This window comes from Hibiscus syriacus, unplaced genomic scaffold (assembly GCF_006381635.1).
Source record: "Hibiscus syriacus cultivar Baekdansim isolate YM2019G1 unplaced genomic scaffold, ASM638163v2 tig00112010_pilon, whole genome shotgun sequence".
Lineage (NCBI taxonomy): Eukaryota > Viridiplantae > Streptophyta > Magnoliopsida > Malvales > Malvaceae > Hibiscus > Hibiscus syriacus.
In genome coordinates, this window is record NW_024063237.1 from 89,623 (window position 1) to 110,059 (window position 20,437).

A 20,437-nucleotide genomic window follows, 5' to 3' on the forward strand; every position below is an offset into this window, starting at 1 on the left:
ACCTAGAGTCGCGAGATGGTGGCGATGCAGCTGGGAGTGTCGGTGTACTTCACCGCTGGCCGGAGGTGACTGAATGGCGATAGGGCGGTTGTTTGGGTCGATGCAAATTTTTGGAGCCGGGTTATTTAACAACTGGTTTTGATTCTGATCGGGGGAAGAAGAAATAAATTTCATTGACCATTAAAAATGGGCAAATCTAGGACTAGGTCTCTGGATTTCCAGCACTTCTAAAACTAACCCAAAAATTTCAGAAACTTACAACATGGTCCTAAATTTTCCTTATTACAACTTTAATTCGATACTTAAATTTAATAAATTCTTCTCCTTAATTTTGGGGTGTGACAAAAAGTCTTAGGAGAGTTTAAGTTTGATGAAGTTTTTGAGGTCTATGCTGAAGGTTTTAAAGGGGGCTTGTTTTGCTTTTGAACTCGAATGATGTTACGATCACTATTAAATACAACACTAATCAAATAATTCATTGCGAGATGAAAGAAAACGAGAAGTGTTTTGTTGATGAGCTGCATTGGGCATGTGCAACCTCATGAAAAGAAGAAGGAAGAATTTTGGAATGATTTAAGCCTTTATGCGGATCAAAATAACGCTCCTAGGATTATTATGGGAGATTTTAACGACAATGCTTCGCTAGAAGAGAGAAAAGGATGTCAATCCAACAGAATTGACAAGATTTTGCAATTTAAAGACAGATGGAATAGGTGTAACTTACTAGATGCGGGATGGATAGGGAATAAATTCACTTGGGTGAGAACTCAAAACGGTACAGTTACGCTTCAGGAAAGACAATACAGGCTTCTTCACAATGCTGAAATTATTAATCTTTTTCCTTGCATTCGTCCTAACACTCTCCAAAGACGTTATTCAGACCATCACCCTATTCTTTGGAATTCTAAGGAAGATTATGTGATTGACAGGAATAGGAGACCTTTCCGGTTCCAAGCAATGTGGTTAACGCAGGAACACTGTAAGGTAATTTTACCGATGCCTGGAACAGAAAGAGAGAGAACATCATGAAAGCAGTCGTGGAAACTAGCAAAACTGTGAAGCTATGAGAAAAAGAAGCGTTGGAGAATATATTCTAAAAAAAGAGAAGGATTAGAAATAGACTCAAGGGCATTCAAAACTCCGATCATACATTCACTCTAAGTATTTCCAAGATTTGGAAAAAGAGCTTCTATCTGAGTATCAAGAGGTGCTAAATCAAGAAGAATATTTTGGTTACAAAAGTCAAGATTGGATTGGGTTTGCAAGGGAGAGATAAATACTAGGTTTTTTCGTATTACCACGAAAATCGGGAGAAGAAATAATAGAATTTTGGGTCTGTTCGTGGGAGATTCGTGGATTACTGATAAGTTTTCCCTGGAAAATCATATGATAGAGTCTTACAAACACTTATTTAGAAGGAAGGAGGCGAAAGTTACATTAAATTTCTTCTTGTGCTGAATGATATAGAGAAAATGGTTCTCACTAGGAAGGTTTCCATGGAAGAAATTAAAAGAACTCTTTTTTCTATGAAAAATCTAAAAGCTCCTAATCCCGATGGAATTCATTCGATTTTTCTCAAAAAATAGTGGGCAACTATAAATCAGACCCTCTATAATTTTGTGAACGAAGGCTTCAAAATGCAGAAAGTGGATAATAGTGTTCTTAAAGTCAACATGGGCTTAATTCTTAAAATAAACGAAACAAACAGGATTTCTCGTTTTCGACCTATTAGTTTATTTAACAATACTCATAAAGTTATGTCCAAAGTTTTGGTGAATAGACTTCTTCCTATTCTCCAAAATAGTTATCAGCCCTTACCAAAATAGTTTTCTAGGTGGCCGATCTTCTACTGATAATATTCTACTTGTGCAGGAATCAGTGCACACAATCATGAATAGGAAAGGAAAGAAGGGAGCCATTGTTGTGAAAATTGAATTACAAAAGGCGTATGACAACGTGAACTGGTCTTTTATAAAGAAAATTTCTGAGGATTTTGATTTTCCACAGGATACAATTTCACTAATTCTATACTGCATTCAGAACAGTTAGATTGAGTCCTTTGGAATGGTGAGCGAACCGAGGGATTCAAGCCGAATCAAGGACTTAGACAGGAAGACCCTCTATCCACATACCTTTTATATTAGTGATGAAAAGATATCACATATGATTCTAGCGGAAATTGACAATGGTAACTAGGAAGCTTTAACAATCATTAGAGGAGGTACTAAAGTGAGTCACCTATTTTTTGCAGATGACCACTTATTATTCATAGAAGCAAACGCGATTCGGTTGGCAAAAGCTAAGGACTGCCTAAAGAAATTGTTAGGATTATCGAAGCTCAATTGATCAACCGAAAATAGTGCCAAGATAGAGTGAATTAGCTAAATAAAAATTTTGGGAGTATGGAGAGAAATGATAGACAATTTGCACAATGATTTAAAGTGGTTCAACTTTTCAACTAAGTCTGCATCCACTACCTTACTCCACACTAAAATTTTTCTAACAAATTCACTAATTTGTTCTTTCTTTTTCTAGGCTCAAGAGTAACATTTTACAACTCCCTATTTTTCAATGGCTAACCTTTTACATACCTTTTTACATTAGTGATGGAAAGATTACCACATATGATTCTAGAGGAAATTGACAATGGTAACTAGGAAGATTTAAAAATCACTAGAGGAGGTACTATAGTTAGTCACCTGTTTTTTGCAGTTGGCTTCCTATTATTCATAGAAGCAAACGCGATTCAGGTGGGAAAAACCTAAGGACTGCCTTAAGAAACTGTTAGGATTATAGAAGCTCAATTAATCAACCGAAAATAGTGGCAAGAGGGGGTGAATTGGCCAAAATAAAATTTGGGAGTATGGAGAGAAAGGATAGACAATTTGCACAATGATTTAGAGTGGTTCGACTTTTCAACTAAGTCTGCATCCACTACCCTAGATTCACACTAAAGATTTTCTAACAAATTCTCTAATTTTTTCTTTCTTTTTCTAGGCTCAAGAGTAACCTTTTACAACTCCCTATTTTTTAATGGCTAAACTAGAACCAAACCTTTTACAAAAGATAAAGAAAACATAAACAAGAAGCCTCTCAAAGGAAGGTGTTTACACAATTAAGCTCACTAAAAACACTCATATACAAGAGAAAAGAAAAAAGAAGAATGAAAGAGAATTTCTCTTGATGTGGATTGCTTGGATAGGTGTTGTGACATTCTTCAAGTGTCCTCAACTTGTTTTTATATGTTGGAATGTGTTTGTTGACGTTTCTAGCCGTTTGGGATAAAAATATGCAAAACAAAAATGTCAAAACACAAGAGTATCGATACTCGAGTTGGGAGTATTGGTACTACTATAATAAAAACTAGTCATTTTATGATTGTTGGACAGAGAGTATCGATACTAGGGTTTGGAGCATTGATATTAGTATCGATACTTGCAGAGTATCATTACGAAAATTGCATACCGGAATTTGAACACATTTAAAATCAATAGGCAGTATCGATATTTCCCTTACCCTTGGATATAATATTACATAAACAATATAGATAATGTTCATGTGGTTTCGATACTTCTTGTCCTAAAAGGTGTTTTGCGTTCAAATTCAAGTTTTATGGATTTTGAATTATTTTTGAAAACTTTAAATAAGTTCAATTTAGTTCCAAAACATTTTGCCCTTAATTTTTATATCAAAATAGTTCAAAAATCTCCATTTTTTTATATAACAAAACATTTGAAAAATGGTTTTTGGCAAAACTCCCCCTTAATAAAACATTTAATGAAAAAGATAAATATTTTGGAAAATATTAAAGCTCCTTGATTTTTTTTCGTTCCTGAATTGAATTTTTCAAACTCATACTTCTCTCCCTTTTTGTTATATCAAAAATAATTCAAACTTTAATGTTCAAAAATAACAATGGAGAGTAAGTAGAAACTTTCAACCCTAAGTCTTTTGAAAAATCAAAATCTCCCCATCAACAAAATCATTCCAAAATGTTTTAACTTTAAAAAGGCTTGACACTTAAAAAATTGAATTTCAACAAAGATGAACTAACATGTTAGTAACACATGAAATTCAATAAATCCAAGTCTATACTACTTTATGCACTATTAACATAAGACATTAAGATTCATATGCATAAAGATATCCAAAAATGTTATGTATTTGAAAAATTGATATCAATTGTTAGAGAGATATCATTTGCAATAAAATCATATGCATAAACATTTAATTTAAGGTAAATAATCACAATTAATAAAAACAAAACATTAAAAACAATTTTAACCAAAAATCATTAGAATGAAACATTTATAAAAAATCATTAACATAAGAAAATTATTCATTATAAAACTTTTAAACATATATGAGACTGAAAAAATACATAACCATTTAAGCTTAAAACTCATGCATGCATAAAAAATCAAATAGGCAACCAATTATGAAAAAAAAATAAGTGTAAAGGTTATCCATTCCTCAGTTTGTGTGGCTAGAGCATTTGAATTTCTTTACTTTTGTCATCATTGCTCCCGCACACCTACAAGAGACATTTATATTAATTTTGGTATCCAAATTGTTTTGGATCATTGAATGTACAAAAGTCTCTTGTTCCCTTGGGAACTCATACTTGTCTAATTTTAAAATGTTTTCCAAGTTTTAAAGGACAAGTATGTTCCGTGTGACCATGGAAATGGCATTGTGAGCATTTTGCCATTTTTATACATGATGAATTGTTTTGATAAATTATTTCTTTTTCTTTTGTAAGCTTTCAAGCTTAACTTTTAACTCAAAATTTTCTTTCTCCAAATCATTGATTTTAATTTTTGAAAGCTCAAAATCATTTTTCAAAACATCATTTTTTTTCAAAAGCAAACTTTACTTTCAAAATCAAATTATTTTTAACGTTAAATTTTGAAATTAATTTCTTATATTTTGAATTTGTGGTTTCAAATTCCAAATACAACTCATCAAAGGCATCTTGTAACTCTTTAAATGAGTAAGAATTTAAATCACAAGAGTTAGAAGTTACCATTGAATCTTCTTGAATGACCATGAGGTATAAGTTGGCTACATCATCACTCCAAGCCGCCACAAATGCATTCTTTTTGCTTAATCCCTTCTTCTTCAGGAAATGACTTCTTCTTTAGGAAATGACATTCATACTTGAAATATCTCGTATTTGGCACTCAAAACACACCGAGAGACTTTTCTTCTTACTAAATTCATGATTCACTTCTTTTGCTTTGGAAGTCATGAATTTAGTGAATCGTTTGAAGAACTTGGTCATTTCTTCATCCTCATCCACCTCTTCACTTGAATCTTGATTACTTCCATTGCTGGATTTGAAGGTGATTCCCACCTCCTTCTTTTTTTATCTTTTATTCTTCTTCTTCTTCTTCTTCTTCTTCTTCTTCTTCTTATTCTTCTTCTTCATTCTTTCTTTGAAGCTTTACCTCAAGGGTGAGTAAAGAACCTATGAGCTCATCAAGGGTGTATAACTCAAAATCCTTGGCTTCTTCGATGGTATTTGCTTTGCCTTTCCATAATGTAGGCAATGAGGCAAGCATCTTTATCACCATTTCTTCATTTGGATAGACCTTCCTAAAGTTCTTCAAGTCCTTGATGATCATGGAAAACTGATCATAAATTGTCTTTACGTCTTCATCGGGTTTCATCTTGAAGTTCTCATAGTTGAGAGTGAGAATGCCAATCTTTGACTTCTTCACTTGGCTTGTTTCTTCCTGGGTCACCTTCAATTTGTCCCAAATCACCTTAACATTAGAGCAAGAAGATACTCTACTATACTCGTCGGGGCCAAGAGCACAAAAGAGGATGTGCATGGCTCTGGCATTGAGCTGGGCAGGCTTCCTATCTTCACTTTTCCACTTCTTCCATTTCTTAGAGGCACAGGAGAACCGTCGATGATGGCATCCTAAACTGCAAGGTCGATGGATTGGATGAACAACATCATCATATTTTTTTAATAGGAATAAATTACTCTATTGAAGTAGGGTGGTTTATGGATCGAGTGAGAATCCTTAAGGTAGTATCGAAGCTCAAGAATCTTCAAGAATCTTTACAAGGTTGTTAAATCATAGATTAGTGACCCGATCTGATACCAATTGTTAGGACTATCAAAGCTCAATTGATCAACCGAAAATAGTGTCAAGAGGGGTAAATTGGCCAAATAAAAATTTTAGGAATATGGAGAGAAAGGATATACAATTTGCACAATGAATTAGAGTGGTTCGAATTTTCAACCAAGTCTACATCCACTACCTTAGTTCCACACTAAAGATTTTCTAACAAATCCACTAATTGTTCTTTCTTTTTTCTAGGCTCAAGAGTAACCTTTTACAATTCCCTAGTTTTAAATGGCTAAACTAGAACCAAATCACTTTTACAAAAGGATAAAGAAAATGTAAACAAGAAACCTCTCAAAGGAAGGTGTTTACACAATTAAGCTCACTAAAAACACTTATCTACAAGAGAAATGGAAAAATAAAAATGAAAGAGTTTTTCTCTTGATATGGATTTCTTGGATAGGTGTTGTGACCTTCTTCAAGTGTCCTCAACTTGTTTTTATATGTTGGAATGTGTTTATGGACATTTTTAGCCATTTGGGATGTTTTGGAGCCGTTGAAGATAAAAACAACTACAAAACAAAACCGTTCAGACACAAGAGTATTAATACGCAGGTTGAGTGTATCGGTATAGCTCTAATAAAAACTAGTTATTTTATGACTGTTGGACAGGAAGTATCGATAATGGGGTTTGGAGTATCGATACTGGTATCGATACTTGTATAGTATCGATACCAAAATTGCATGCTGGAATTTGAACACATTTAAAATCAATAGGCAGTATCGGTACTGCCATGGGAGTATACTTCCTTTACCTTGGGTATCGATATTGTTCATGAGGTATCGGTCTTGTAAAAATAGTATCGGTACTTTTTGTCCTGAAAGGTGTTTTGTGTCCAAATTCAAGTTCTATGGACTTTGAATTATTATTGAAAACTTTGAATAAATTCAATTTAGTCCAAAAACATTTTGTCCTTAAATTTGTTATATCAAAATAGATTCAACAGAAATTCAGCAAGGCCTCGACTCTAGATATAAATCTACAGAAGTAAAAAATGTTCATCTCTCTAAATGTTCATGAAGAGAACATCTTATTTGGCTTCTATAAGCGAAATTTCGACAAGATCTTGGGATATACTTTGGAGTTCCTATAATTCACAAGACGGTAAACTCAAGCACGTATAAACACTTGAGGGATAAAGTTATGCAAAAATTAGCTGGCAGAAAGGGGAAAGTTCTATCCATGGCAGGGAGAAGAACCCTTATTCAAGCAGTTATTGTTGCCATCCTAGTTCATACTATTCAAACGACATTGCACCGATTACATCTGGAAGCAACTTGATAAATAGGAATTTTCTATGGGCAGGAAGCACGGAAGAAAACCACAATCGCCTAGTTAATTGGGACTCTGTTTGCAGTACAAAAGCTAGGGATAGTCTCGGACTGAGAAAAGCTAGAGACATGAATTTAGCCTTAATGACTAAAAACGGTTGGAAACTTCACACAAAACACGATGTTGTATGGTGTAAAATCTTCGAGGAGAAATACCTTCGTAATAAAACTTTTATGGAGTTCGATGGCAATAGTCGAATCTCAAATACAGGGAAAGGTATTTCGAAAACCCACCATATCATCAAAAAAGGCTTTAAATGGAAAGCTGATTCTAGAGAAAAAAAAGATTTTGTCATGATTGGTGGTTCGAAGAAGCTCCTCTGAAAGAACAATATCCGAAAATTTATTATATTAACAGATTAGAGAATATTGCAATTTATCACACTGAGGATTTGAGTTGGAATCTACAAGATGTCAACCATCTATTTTCGGAAGATACTATTCAACAAATCCATGACAATTTGAAAGCTACAGGAGAATATGAATATCATAGAGAAAGCGACGTGGGGATATGAGAAGGATGGTACCTTCTCGGTCAGATCGACTTTTAAAGATATTATCAATAGAGACAATTGATAGAAATGGTAAAACATACAACTGGATTTGGAAGGTGGATGCGACAGAACGAGTCAGATTCTTCATTTGGCTTTGTTATCTAAACAGACTGAACATAAAAGAAGTTAGAGATAGGAAACGGACGACTTCCGAGGTTGAGTGCAAGGAATGCCAGCGAGAAGTGAAATCAATTGAACACATCATAAGAGAGTGCAAGATTGCGAAGAAGGTTTGGAAGATTGCAGATAAGGAATTTTCTATCAAACCGATGGTTACAACAAATTTTGAGAGTTGAATTAAGAAAAACAGCACCTCGAGAAGGGAATTGAATGAGAAGACCAGTTGGGGTAATTTGTTCTCATGCTTGATTTGGGGATTAAGGGAGAAAACCCCCTGAGGGTCACTATACACTGAATACTGATGGCGCTTGCAACAAATCATCAAGAATCGCAGGAGTAGAAAATCTGATAGGAAACAATAAGGGCTAATGGGTTACAGATTACACGGTTTACATCGGTATATCTGATAGCTGAACTATGGGGTCTCAAGATTTGGAAGAGCTCTGCAGAGGCTTTGCAATCCCAATTATTTCAGCTTAGATTTGGAAGAACTCTGCAGAGGCTTTGCAATCCGTCGTGCAGGGGCAGTTCTCATAACTTTCTTCATGTCATACTTGATCGATGACAAGGAACAAATTAGTGCAAGCACCATCGTTGGATATACATATACAGCTTTTGTAGTATCAGTATTTGCCGGCTTTCCTATGATTCCTTCCTTGACAAGACCCCATATTACTAGAAGTGTCCCGAACATGCTCATTCTTCCAGGTTTTAGAAGTCCCACAAGTGCACCTTCTACACAAAGTAACTTCCTGCCAGAACCTGTATAAGAACCAAATAAACGATATGAGATTACAAGATGGTTGCATTTTCAACAGGATTGGGCTTATGAAACGAAACAAATTTTTGGACAACAATTGTGGCATGTATGGTGAAGACTATAAGCAAAGAAAATAAGCTCGATTTGAGAACAAAATCGAACTGGTCAAGCTCATTTGATTAGACTCAAATAAGCAAGCTTAGATAGCAAAAAATGAGCTCGGTTCTACGCTTGAATTCAAAATTGAATGGAACAAATTTCAATACTAACAAAAAAAAAAAACTCAGTTAGGCTCATAATTGGAAAAGGAAGGTTGTATATTTGAACTCGGCTAGCTCAAGCTGCTCTAACTCATGCTTGGTTCTACAAATAATAGACCAGTAAATTTCTTCATACAAATACTAAAACAGCTTACAAACTGAAAATTAGAAAGATACAAACCTCTAAGTGCTGGAGATCAGGTACTGGAGACGATTCCTTTATACCGGTTAAGTTATAGATGTTTAACAGGTTAACCCAGCTCAGAATAGTCATGTTCTTGACAAGGCCATTAGTAATGGCCCCCGGATAGAGGATTGCCTTGATCACAGGTACAGGAAAGACGTCACTTGCAATCAACTGGGATAATGTAACATAAATTGGAGTTGAGCACATTCCAGACCTGCATGTATCCTGCCATAAGAGAAAAGCTCATAAAGAGCCCAAGTCTGGAATCAAAATTCTAATATATTTCATCATCTATATGCTAATAAATCAATAAGATCACTGAAAAAGAAAAGAGGAATGTCTTCATCTATTTCCTTAATATTTCCAAAAACAGTGAATGAATAAATGCAGGCAACTAAAGTAAAGCATGCAACAGAAGAGCTCATTTTGCACCAACGACAACAAGAGACCTATCCAAAAATCCTAATAACTGTTTTCACGAGAGCAGACCAAACTTAAAATAACACAATGCAACAGTCTATATTGCACTGACTAATTGATCAGGCAGAATACATGTACAACCACTAGACCAGGACACTGGAAAAACAGAACTTGCAACTTTGTTCCATTCCAGATCCTGAATAAAAACAAAAATAACATTTACAGGAAAAAAAAAAAAGTTGTATACTGATTAAGGAACCAGAAAAAAAAGACATGTTTCTAAAGCTAAAGAAAAAAAAAAGATCATACACCTAAGTACTAAAGGAATTGATCCATTCTTGTATAGAAGCTGAAGCCACGCAAAAACAGATTGATTCCTAAAGAACAGAAGCTGAAGCAAATAAAAGGATAAGCCCCATACATATAGAGGCCAATCTCATTACATTAATCTAGATTTCCCAGAAAACACAGCTAAAGAACAGAACATTTTATGCAAAATCATCAAACAATAGACAATATAAAAGAAAAACTCAAAAATAAGTCCATTTTTCAGAAGTGACTTTCCATTGAACCCTTGAATTCATTGAATGTTTCCTTAAAAGCACCTCCCCATATCCAGTGTTTTGTAACCCATGGACATTGTTAGACACACTAAATTCTGTTGAGCAGTAACATTCCAGATATTGCTGCAAATTCACAACCATGCGCTCTCTTTCGACTAGATTTACGAAAAGAGTCAAATGTAATATATATTTTTCTAGCATTAGCTGATTCAGTTTTTGTTCGATGTGATCGTTGATGATGATTGAATCATCATTCATATTCCAAGTCGTCCATCAACTAAATCCCAAATCTTTTAATACGTGGGACAATCTTTATTAACATTGAAATATTTTTCTCATTCTGTTGAACCAAAATCTCTTTCTGGGATTCCCATTTGCAGTGAATAACACTGGATTCAAATGCAGAGTGCCATTCCTCCATTCCAGGGAACTTTAAACCTAGGAGAACCTTTCAAACAACCTTAAAAACCCTCATCAGTCCCCAACAAAATATCCCCAAAAGTCAACCTCACAACAAAATATGATAGAAACAACGTTATTACGAGATTCACGAACAGCAGATAAATTTCAACATTCCATAGCTTCTTCTTGGTGCTTCCTTTCAAATTCACTGTTCGTTTATCAAATCCAATTTGAAAAGAATAATCTCGATAGAGAACATCCAAATAGACCAATCACCTTTATAAAATAACTAGTTGCTAAAAATAAAGTGACAGAACTTAAAGGTAAAGAATACAACTAAATAAAGACCAAAAACATAGCTAAAAAGTACAATCAAGTGAGAGCAGTAAAGCAACAAATCAACCCAAAAGTCGAAATAGACAAAACCCAGATTCTAAAACATGAAAATAGAGTAAAAATTAATGAATACCCAATTGTGAAACAGCTTAGGATATAAGCTTAAGGGGGAGTTTGACCTGAAAAGTGGGATCTGAAGGAAGATAAGGAAGAAATAAATACGAGAGGAAATTGAGGAGATGCTGCTGAGCCATCCCCTCCTTGACGGTGATGATGATGATGCTGCCGGAGTTGCCATTCAGAGACCTTTGAGGAAAATCGAAGATCCACAGAAACAAAAACCGACAACAGGAAGAATGTTGATCTGGTGCAGAGTATAAATCTTAAAAGACGGTGCATTTTTTAATACGTAGAATCGGCGTCGTACTGTATAAACTAAGGGTCTGCAAATTCGGGCACCCGAACCTGATTTTCAATTTTCGTGTACCGGAACTTTCGGGTATTTTTCTGTTCGTGTCTCGACCCGAATGTTACGGGTATCCGGATTTTGCGAGTACTCATTACTCGGTTTTTTATTTTTTATTTTCAAATTTTAATATAAAAAAATATACATAAATTTAAATGTTCAAAACTTCGAATTACATATTCTAATATCCGAACATAAAATTTAAAAATTCGAAATACAAAATTTAATAATCTATAATATAAATAATTCATTATATTTTATATATATAAAAATAAAAAAATAAAAAAACTAAACGGGTATCCGGAAAAACTAGATTTTGTGACCCGGGTCCGACCCAAGAAATGTCGGTAATTTTTTAAAAAATTACTGGGTTTGTTTAGGTCTGGGTCGGCGGATCGAGTCAACCGGGTCAGGTAGTTTTGCACACCCCTAGTACAAACCGAATATTGTGTGTGACAACACTATTGGATCAAAAAACATATAAAACGACATCAAAAGATAGACAACAACAACAACAAAATCATATTTCCATATATTTAATATCTAAACTATTATTTTATTCAGTTTGGTATTTAAAGTTTACTTTTATTCCTGTTTCGGTTTGATATCCGCCGTTAAAAATTAATTGAGATATTTGTGTCATACCATAAAGTAATATCACATTATCATTAAAACATTAAATATATATATATATATATATATATATATATATATATATCATATTAGTAACTCTTTTAATTTGTTAATGACAAGTATCAAATTAAAACATAAATTAAACGTTAGTTATAGTTTTGAAAAAATAAAGTTTAGGTACTAAATTAGAATAAAAGGAATAATGTAGGTGTTAAATATATAGTTTAACCAAATATAAATAGCAGGTAATCTATGTAAGTCACTAAATTATGAAATAGGTTCTATTTTGACCATTGAACTATAAATTGTATTAATCAAATCACTAAATTATGCCGGTTGACTCAATTTACTGTACTTTTTGGTTGTGAACCGTGTTTCCCGAATGGATAATATCAAATCCTAAACCATAAACCATATTTCCTACTCTTCTGATACATTTTTTTCATTTTCAGTTTTCTTTTAATGGATTCTTCTTTGTCAATGAACTCTTCAATGTCCGTACGGGTTTTGCCACCTTCATCTTGCAGAGGACGCGTTTCCATAATTCAACTGAGGGATTTCAATGTTCTTCCGGAACATCAGCCTCGTCGCTGGTCCACGCTGGCTTTCGCTCGCCGCCGGAACAACCCAACGGCAATCGCTTCTTCTGAGAAGAAAAAGAGAGTGAAGAAAGAGAAGAAAGGATTAGTGGAGGATGACGATTTTGAAGCAGACCCTTTGAAGCTCTTTTCTATCAGCTGGAAGATCTTAAGAATGATTATTCAGACATGGATGAAGATGGTGAGATAAAAGAAGAAGACATTGCGAGGCTTGCAAATGAGTTGGCTGAAGCACTTGAGGATTTCGATTTTGAAGGATTTACCTCGACCCCGGATGATGGTGAAGAATAGGTGGAGGGCGATGACGAAGAAGAAGAAGAAGAAAGCCCCGTGAAACTGAAGTATTGGCAACTTTGAAGATTGGCTACTGCTCTCAAAGTTGGCCGTCGTAAAACTAGTGTGAGTTCTTAATATTTACTACATTTATCATTGCAAAAAGTGAACCAATAGATTGAAATCGGATAAACCAATTGTTTCTTTTATCTAAAATTTGATTAGGTTTGGCAGAAATTCTTTTTTATTATTATTATTATTTGGATGTTTGAATGTTACCTTTAGAATGATGTTTGATTAGTTTGTCTGCTTGTTTCATTGATTATTGTAACTGTTTATGTTGCTCGACAATTCATTTGCTTTCCTTAAAGTATATATGTCCGATATCTTTATCCCATTCTTCAAATATTTGGAAATCTTATTGCTTTTAATGCTAAATTTATCATTTTATTGCTTTTGTAGATTAAAACTCTTGCTTCAGAGCTATGTCTTAATCCGGCCGTGGTACTTGAACTGCTCAGTGAGCCACCTCTGGAGCTTCTAATGATGAGTGCTACATTACTTGATGAACCAGTTAAGAGGGAACCTGAACCGGTGCCCGAAATCAAACATATCAAAACTGAGGTTTCTGAGACAACAATGGTTAGTGCGAAACATGAGCCAAAGGTGAAGAAGCCAGTCCATGTGATGCAACAATGATGGTCTGCCCAAAAGAGATTGAAAAAAAAAATACATGTTGAAACTCTTGAAAAAGTTTATAGAAGATCAAAGCGACCTACTGTAAGTCGAGTTTGTGCAAGTTGAAGAACATTCTTATATACTAATACCACTTATCTATGTTCTTAGATTAATCATGCGTGTCAATGTTAGCAAGTATCTGAGCCTCTAAGCAATTCATCATAAACCTTGTGTTTTGGAAGTGAGTTTGAGTGATTCTATTGAAAGATCATTCAAGGATTGAAATTGATTTTGGAAGCAATATTGTCGAAAATTTATGTTTAGGGTACTGTTAAACCAAGGGGAATTACATTTATTGCTTTTGGAAGTTCACAAAACTAATCCATCGGAGCTATGTTTCTAGGACTTGAGGTTGATGTCAATACAAGTATGTTTTCGACATTGGTATACTCTATTTTCTGAGTTATTTCATATATTTAGATGAGTGTACCCATTACACGAGTCTGAATATGTTGTAGGTATAGGTACTTGAGGAAAATGAAGAGTTGGATTAACATGACATATGAGTAATTCCACAATTTCTTTCCACCAGTAATACATATACTTGATTCTTTATATGTTTGCAACCTGTTTGGTGGAGCCTTGGTTTTCCAAGTTTGTTTTGATATGATTATTTTGTTGGGAATCAATGTTGTATTTTCATTGTTGTGTTCGAGCTAAAGTTTGTTTGCTAGAAGAAATGATCTCACATATTGGATGCTTTATATGAACAATGCAGAACACAATGATTAGCAGCATCGTGCAAGTAACAAATTGTAAAATGGTAAGCGCAATGAGGAAGGAGTAGCTGAGCATCACCAGCCATATCAAAGACATGTTTCTGAAACAGTTTTTTCGGATTGAAACACATCACATATTTGCCATCTAGAAAGGTGTTATGTACGAGTTATTGGGCTCATCAAAGAAGCTGAAGTACAACAGTATCACAGCAAAACCTCCCAAATTGAGTGTGTTTTATGCAACTTTATGATTATGATTATGCTCGTACACTGAAAAATGTAAATGATCTTTATTTCCTGGAGAGCCCTATGTTGCCTTGCCTGAATTTATTTAGTCAAGGCTACCTATGAAGTATATGTTTGAAAATTACTAATATCAGTTTTTCACTATTGTTTTGTATAATTTAGATATTTAGTGCATAAATGAACAAGATAAATGGATAGTTAACAACTGTGTATTTTGGTAAATTTGGATAATATTTGCATTCGAATGTTAGATTCACTATTCATATCAGATTCCAACAAGATCTTTGATGTGTATTTTAATTTTGATTCAAGTAATATTTAAACTTGTTATATTGTATTAGTTGATTAAATGTATCATACTTTTATTGTAATTAGAATTATAGTGTCTAGTATAATCCACATGTGAACGATCGGAACTTTTAACAAACCGTCACAAATAGGTATGAAAGGAGCCTATAAAGCATAATTTCCCCTACACAAGTAATAACCATTTATGACATTTTCCAATATTACATGCAAGTTTCTATCCAAATATAACTCCTTCGTTTACACCTGAAAATTGGATTGATAAGTTTATAAATCATTTACCTTTCCTTTCTCAACAAAAATCCCCTCTTTGTGTACCCTACATACAAGGAGAAGCTTTTCATCGGTTTGTTTATGCTCAAACTCTATAGCACTCGACAAGCGACGTTGAGCACCAATAACGATGAGCACCGATAAATTAAATTGTAAAACGATAAAATTATAAGGTACTCAACCTATAATTATATTTTAGTTCAAAATGTAATTGTAATTTTAAATAAATCACAATTTTAATTAAATTATTTTTTAATTTTTTATAATTAGTTCAAAAAATAACCCCAAATTACAGAACCCTATTTTTAAAAAAGTTCAGATTTTCTCATTGTCGTTGCCGCTCACACAGCCGCTGCCGCCGATTTCTTCTTCTTCTTTCAATTGAATTGTTGTCATTCATCCCTCCCGTCGTGGACGCCATTCACTGACGTTTGAGCAACCAACCCGTTAAGGTAAGCTAGATTAATTTTATTTCGATTCAAACTTGGTTTTTCATCGAAACCATCATCGGAGGGTGATGGCTGACCGACTATCGGCACCTTCACCGGCAATGGCCATGGTTGCCAGTGTGGAACTTACCCCTCTCGTTCTTTTTCTCCAATCCCATATTTCTTAAACCCTAACCTTAATTTTAAAATTCCTCCAGTTGTATAACATGAATTCCCTAATTGATTTCCAAAATTCCTTTTATAGAACCCCAATTAGAACAACTGCACCTTAATTCTTATGTTGAAATTGATTTTTTGCAATCCAATTCCCAATTTGCAATTCGTGAAAGGCATACTGGTAGTGTGTACCGGTACTAGGGCAACCGTGTATCCTGGAGTGTATCGGTACCATAATTGTTTGTTATTTTTTCTGAATTCCACTTCATGTACAGATACACTCATGTAGTGTATTGGTACTATATCATTGTTTCACATGGTTCAGCTATTTAGAATGCAAGTTTGATGTCATTAACCATTGTAATAATGTTGGTTATGATTTTGTCTATGCAGATAATGATTATTTCGAGATGGTTGATAATAAAGAAAAAAATTAAAATTACAGAGTTGGATAGTGTTAATCAAGATGAAGATGGCCAGAATCAAGAAAAGGATTGTTGCAATAGTGAATCAGATTGTGAAACTCATACAAAATAAGAAAAAAACTGATAATCCAATTGATGATGGCAATCATATAGATGATAAGAAGACAATTGACAAATTCATTGATGAACACATATGTGATAAATTGGAAAGGATTAAAATATTACAATGATAATGATATGAATTTGTTGAAGTCGAAGACTTTAGATGATTGCGTTGAATTTTATCAACGGTGAAAGATTTTGGAGTTCAAGTCGACCAAACAATGAAAAGTCGAACATGTGGTCACATAATTGCAAAGAAAATAGTATGATGTAAGGAGGTATATAGAGATGATAGGTGGAATAACTTTCGGGAAAAAATGTCCAAATATCGAACATCCAAGTTGGTTTTGGAGCATTTATTAGATTCAAATTGGATAAATATTTTCAATATTAGAAAGTTATAAAATTCCGTGCTGAAAATAACCATGAAATGGTTCAGCCAACACATGTTGCTTACATCCGGTATATAATTCATCCAAAAGTTAATTTGTTACATACTAACTTCTATTTTATATATTTAATGTTATTTAATGCCTTATTTTATAGGTCATTCTGAAAATTAGTGGGTTAGACTGAATTAAGATTAAGATCATGCTCAACTCTGGGATTGGAGCAAGTAAGATGATGCAAAATTTCTTGAATGAAACTAGTTCAATTGAGAATGTTGGATTTCTACCGAAGGATTTGTACAACTATCTATATAGAATCAAACGAGAGAAAGTGCAAGATGGTGATGCAGAAACAATGATGACCTATTTATATGGAAAGTAAGAATCTTATCCTTTCTTTTTTTGAGGCACACGATGGATGAATTTGGAAACTTAGAGAAGTTATTCTGGGTTGATGGTGTATCACGCACATACTATAAAGAATTAGGTATGTCCTTGCATTTGATACGACTTACAAGTGCATTTGATACTACCTGAGGCAAAATATATATTGTGTTTATACCATATTATGATGAATGTGCAGTCTTATGCAGATTAGAGTTTTCTTGATGGTTTTTTTAGATACATCAACAAGTGTAGAACTAAATATGATTTCGAAATGAATTGGAATCAATTAGTGGAAAAACACAAATTTGAAGGAAAGAAATAGGTTCTAGAATTGTATGATGATAAAGAAAAATGGGAAAAAGCATATTTGCAAGGATTTTTTATGCATGTAAAAGCATATACACTTGATTTTTACTGATTACTATATTTATTTTTTGTATTTAACAAATCTATATTTTGGTATGCAACAATGAGGACAATTTAACGGTGTGAGTAAATGAATAGAACATTGAAAACCTGGTTGGACAAAAAGGTAATGTTGTATATATTTGTTAAGAAATATCATAAACAACTGCAATATCTAAGATGGTAAGAAAGTCAACAGACTACAAAACAAGTGATGAACAATCATGTTGTGATGGTGTGATGTCAATTTTAAAACGTAATACAACCCAATTATATATGAGAAACGTGTTTTCTACACTATGCAAGTAAATGTCATACGAGGGTTGTTATTTCGTTAAAAAATGAAATATGAAATTCGTGGATGTGTTATTAGTTACAGCATGTTGAGAATGAGAAGTTGTATCGTGTACTCAAAGATACCACACATGATACCATGTAATGTTGTTGTATGAAGTTGGAGTCCGTTGGCTTTCCAAGTCATCATATTTTTGCCGTGTTGAAATATGAAAAGGCAAAAGAGATGCCTCAAGGATGTATAATGGAACGATGGACTATTTATGCAAATAAATATGTTGGATTAAAATATAAGAATGTAGATTTTGAGGATATAATCCAACAACAATTCAAGCTAGGTATTCGACTCTAGCCTCTTATTGTGTGACTATATTTCAATGTGCGTTTCAAACATTCAAAAATTTCAATGGGGTTAAAGATCAATTTGCTTAATTGAGTCTTAAATTGCAAACGGTGAAAGTGTGATGTAAAAAGAGAATCGATACAAGCGGAAAAATTATTGGAATTAATTACCCTATAGTTCTTGAAATAGGAAGTGGAAAACCCAAGAGAACAAAGCGCTAAACTTCAACGTCCAACAAAACACATGTTTCATATGATAAAGAATTCAAGTTCGACTTGCATAAAACCACTTAACCTTCTCCAAACAAGCCTCCTGATAAGGATACGAGGCATATTGATGCACCTGAAAGATCAACATGAGTTGGATACATGCCCGACACATATAAAAAAGAAGACATATCCAAGGTAATTAAATGTGAAATATAGCAGTGAATACTCTTTGTTGTTATGTATGTTGATAATTTTTATTTCGCAGGCTGCATATACTAATGAATTTAGAATTATAGAAAAAGATCCAACTATTTTGAATTGGCAAACAAAAAGGATTGGAAGTGTGCGGTCTATATCTAAGGTAATTACATACGAAATTATGAAATATAATAGTCTTTCTTGTTATGTAAATTGATAATTGTTAAGAATAAGTTTTATTAGTGAAGTGAATCATTCACTTAAATAAATGTGTTAGTTTTTGTTGTTGTTGTGGTTACTAATTTTTTTATTGTTGTGGTTACTAATTCTATAAATTTTTACTCTTATGATAAACAGGGCTTGGTCTTATCGCATGACGGATAAAAGTTGCAATTGTCATTTTCTGTGTCCATCGAAAGTTTCATGTTATTCCAGATATGCATGTAGTGACATTGCACGAAATTCTTTTAAGTTCTAATATTTCGGATATTATGAAGTTCGTTTTCTAGTTACAAAAATTTTATCTTATTTGAAATTTCTATTTAGGATGTTTTGTAATAAGCATAAGCATATTCAAGAACTTTGCAATAATCAAGCTATTTGCAATTGAATTTACGGTGTTTTGTTTGTGTTTTTGATATAATCAAGCTAGTCATTAAATTTTGTACAAGTCCATTCGAAATCCAGAATAAATTAACTGTATCAACACAAACTCTGTATCAATACGGTGCAATGACCTTGAAAATCCAAGTAATAGTTTAAAGTACCGATACTCATAGGGTAATGATACTCTTTAATTATTGACATATTCTAGTGTACTTTTAGGGTATCGATACTTAGGCAAAATCAATACACGTAGACAACCTTGAAAATCCAACAAGGATCGAAAATATCGATACCAATGAGTTATCGGTACCATATAATTCAAGTCTTTATCCAGTATAAAATTATGGTATCGATACGGTGGCTTTATTACTAATTCTATAGGTATATACTAGTGGAGTACCGTATATTTTTCATTAGTGTATCGGTACTCGATCTTAACAGTACTGATACCCACGAGCTTTTACCTATAAATACCCTCTTATCAGATTTTTCCTCAAATTATATTAAACCCTGTCCCTAAGAACACAATTTTCTCTAAAAAAATTCACACATTTATCACTTATTTTAATGAACCCGGATTCATAAACCAAAGAGAAAATTTTGATTTTTTTCAAAAATTTTATTATTAGGGATGAGCTTGTTGTTGATTATAAATTTATGGTTGATCCCAATTTTAAATTCCCCTATATTGGTCTTATGAGGCGTTAGAAATTTATGAACTTTCTTCAGCTGGGCCCATAATATTTCCCTACTTTAACCCGAATTTTTTTCTAACGCCCGTTGTATTGTTGATGAACCTAGTAACATTGTTATTATCATAGGGTCATCTCATGGGTAAGACCTTTATGCTAGACACCTAAATAATTTCAAGCCATCTAGGTCTAGAAAACATTGGTCTTTGTGATGAGAATCAACCTATTCTTGGATCTCCACCCTTGGCTTTATTACTTCCCTGAACGCCCATGATCGGTTTCTCCATTTGATTATCACTTTATGGTTTCGACCATCCAGTGGTAAATATTCTACCATCAATATTGTCGATGTGTGGTGGATTCAATGCTTCCACACTAAGCAACGCACCAATCTTGCTCAGATAATTTCTGTCGACCTAGTTTACTTTGTCAGCAATCGTCTCACCTCTATGGTA

At 33.6% G+C, this 20,437-nt stretch overlaps 1 protein-coding gene and 2 pseudogenes across 1 annotated transcript; 2 read left to right on the top strand and 1 right to left on the bottom strand.

Annotated features, from left to right (window-relative positions):
* The first annotated feature begins 513 nt into the window (after positions 1–513).
* Positions 514–1,029, top strand: LOC120174167. Its single transcript, XM_039181115.1, has one exon. The coding sequence runs from the start codon at positions 514–516 to the stop codon at positions 1,027–1,029; it is 516 nt and encodes a 171-aa protein (XP_039037046.1).
* Positions 1,030–8,467: 7,438 nt separating this feature from the next.
* Positions 8,468–11,460, bottom strand: LOC120174164 (annotated as a pseudogene).
* A 1,275-nt stretch (positions 11,461–12,735) lies between these two features.
* LOC120174168 lies at positions 12,736–14,804 on the top strand (annotated as a pseudogene).
* The last annotated feature ends 5,633 nt before the right edge of the window (positions 14,805–20,437 follow it).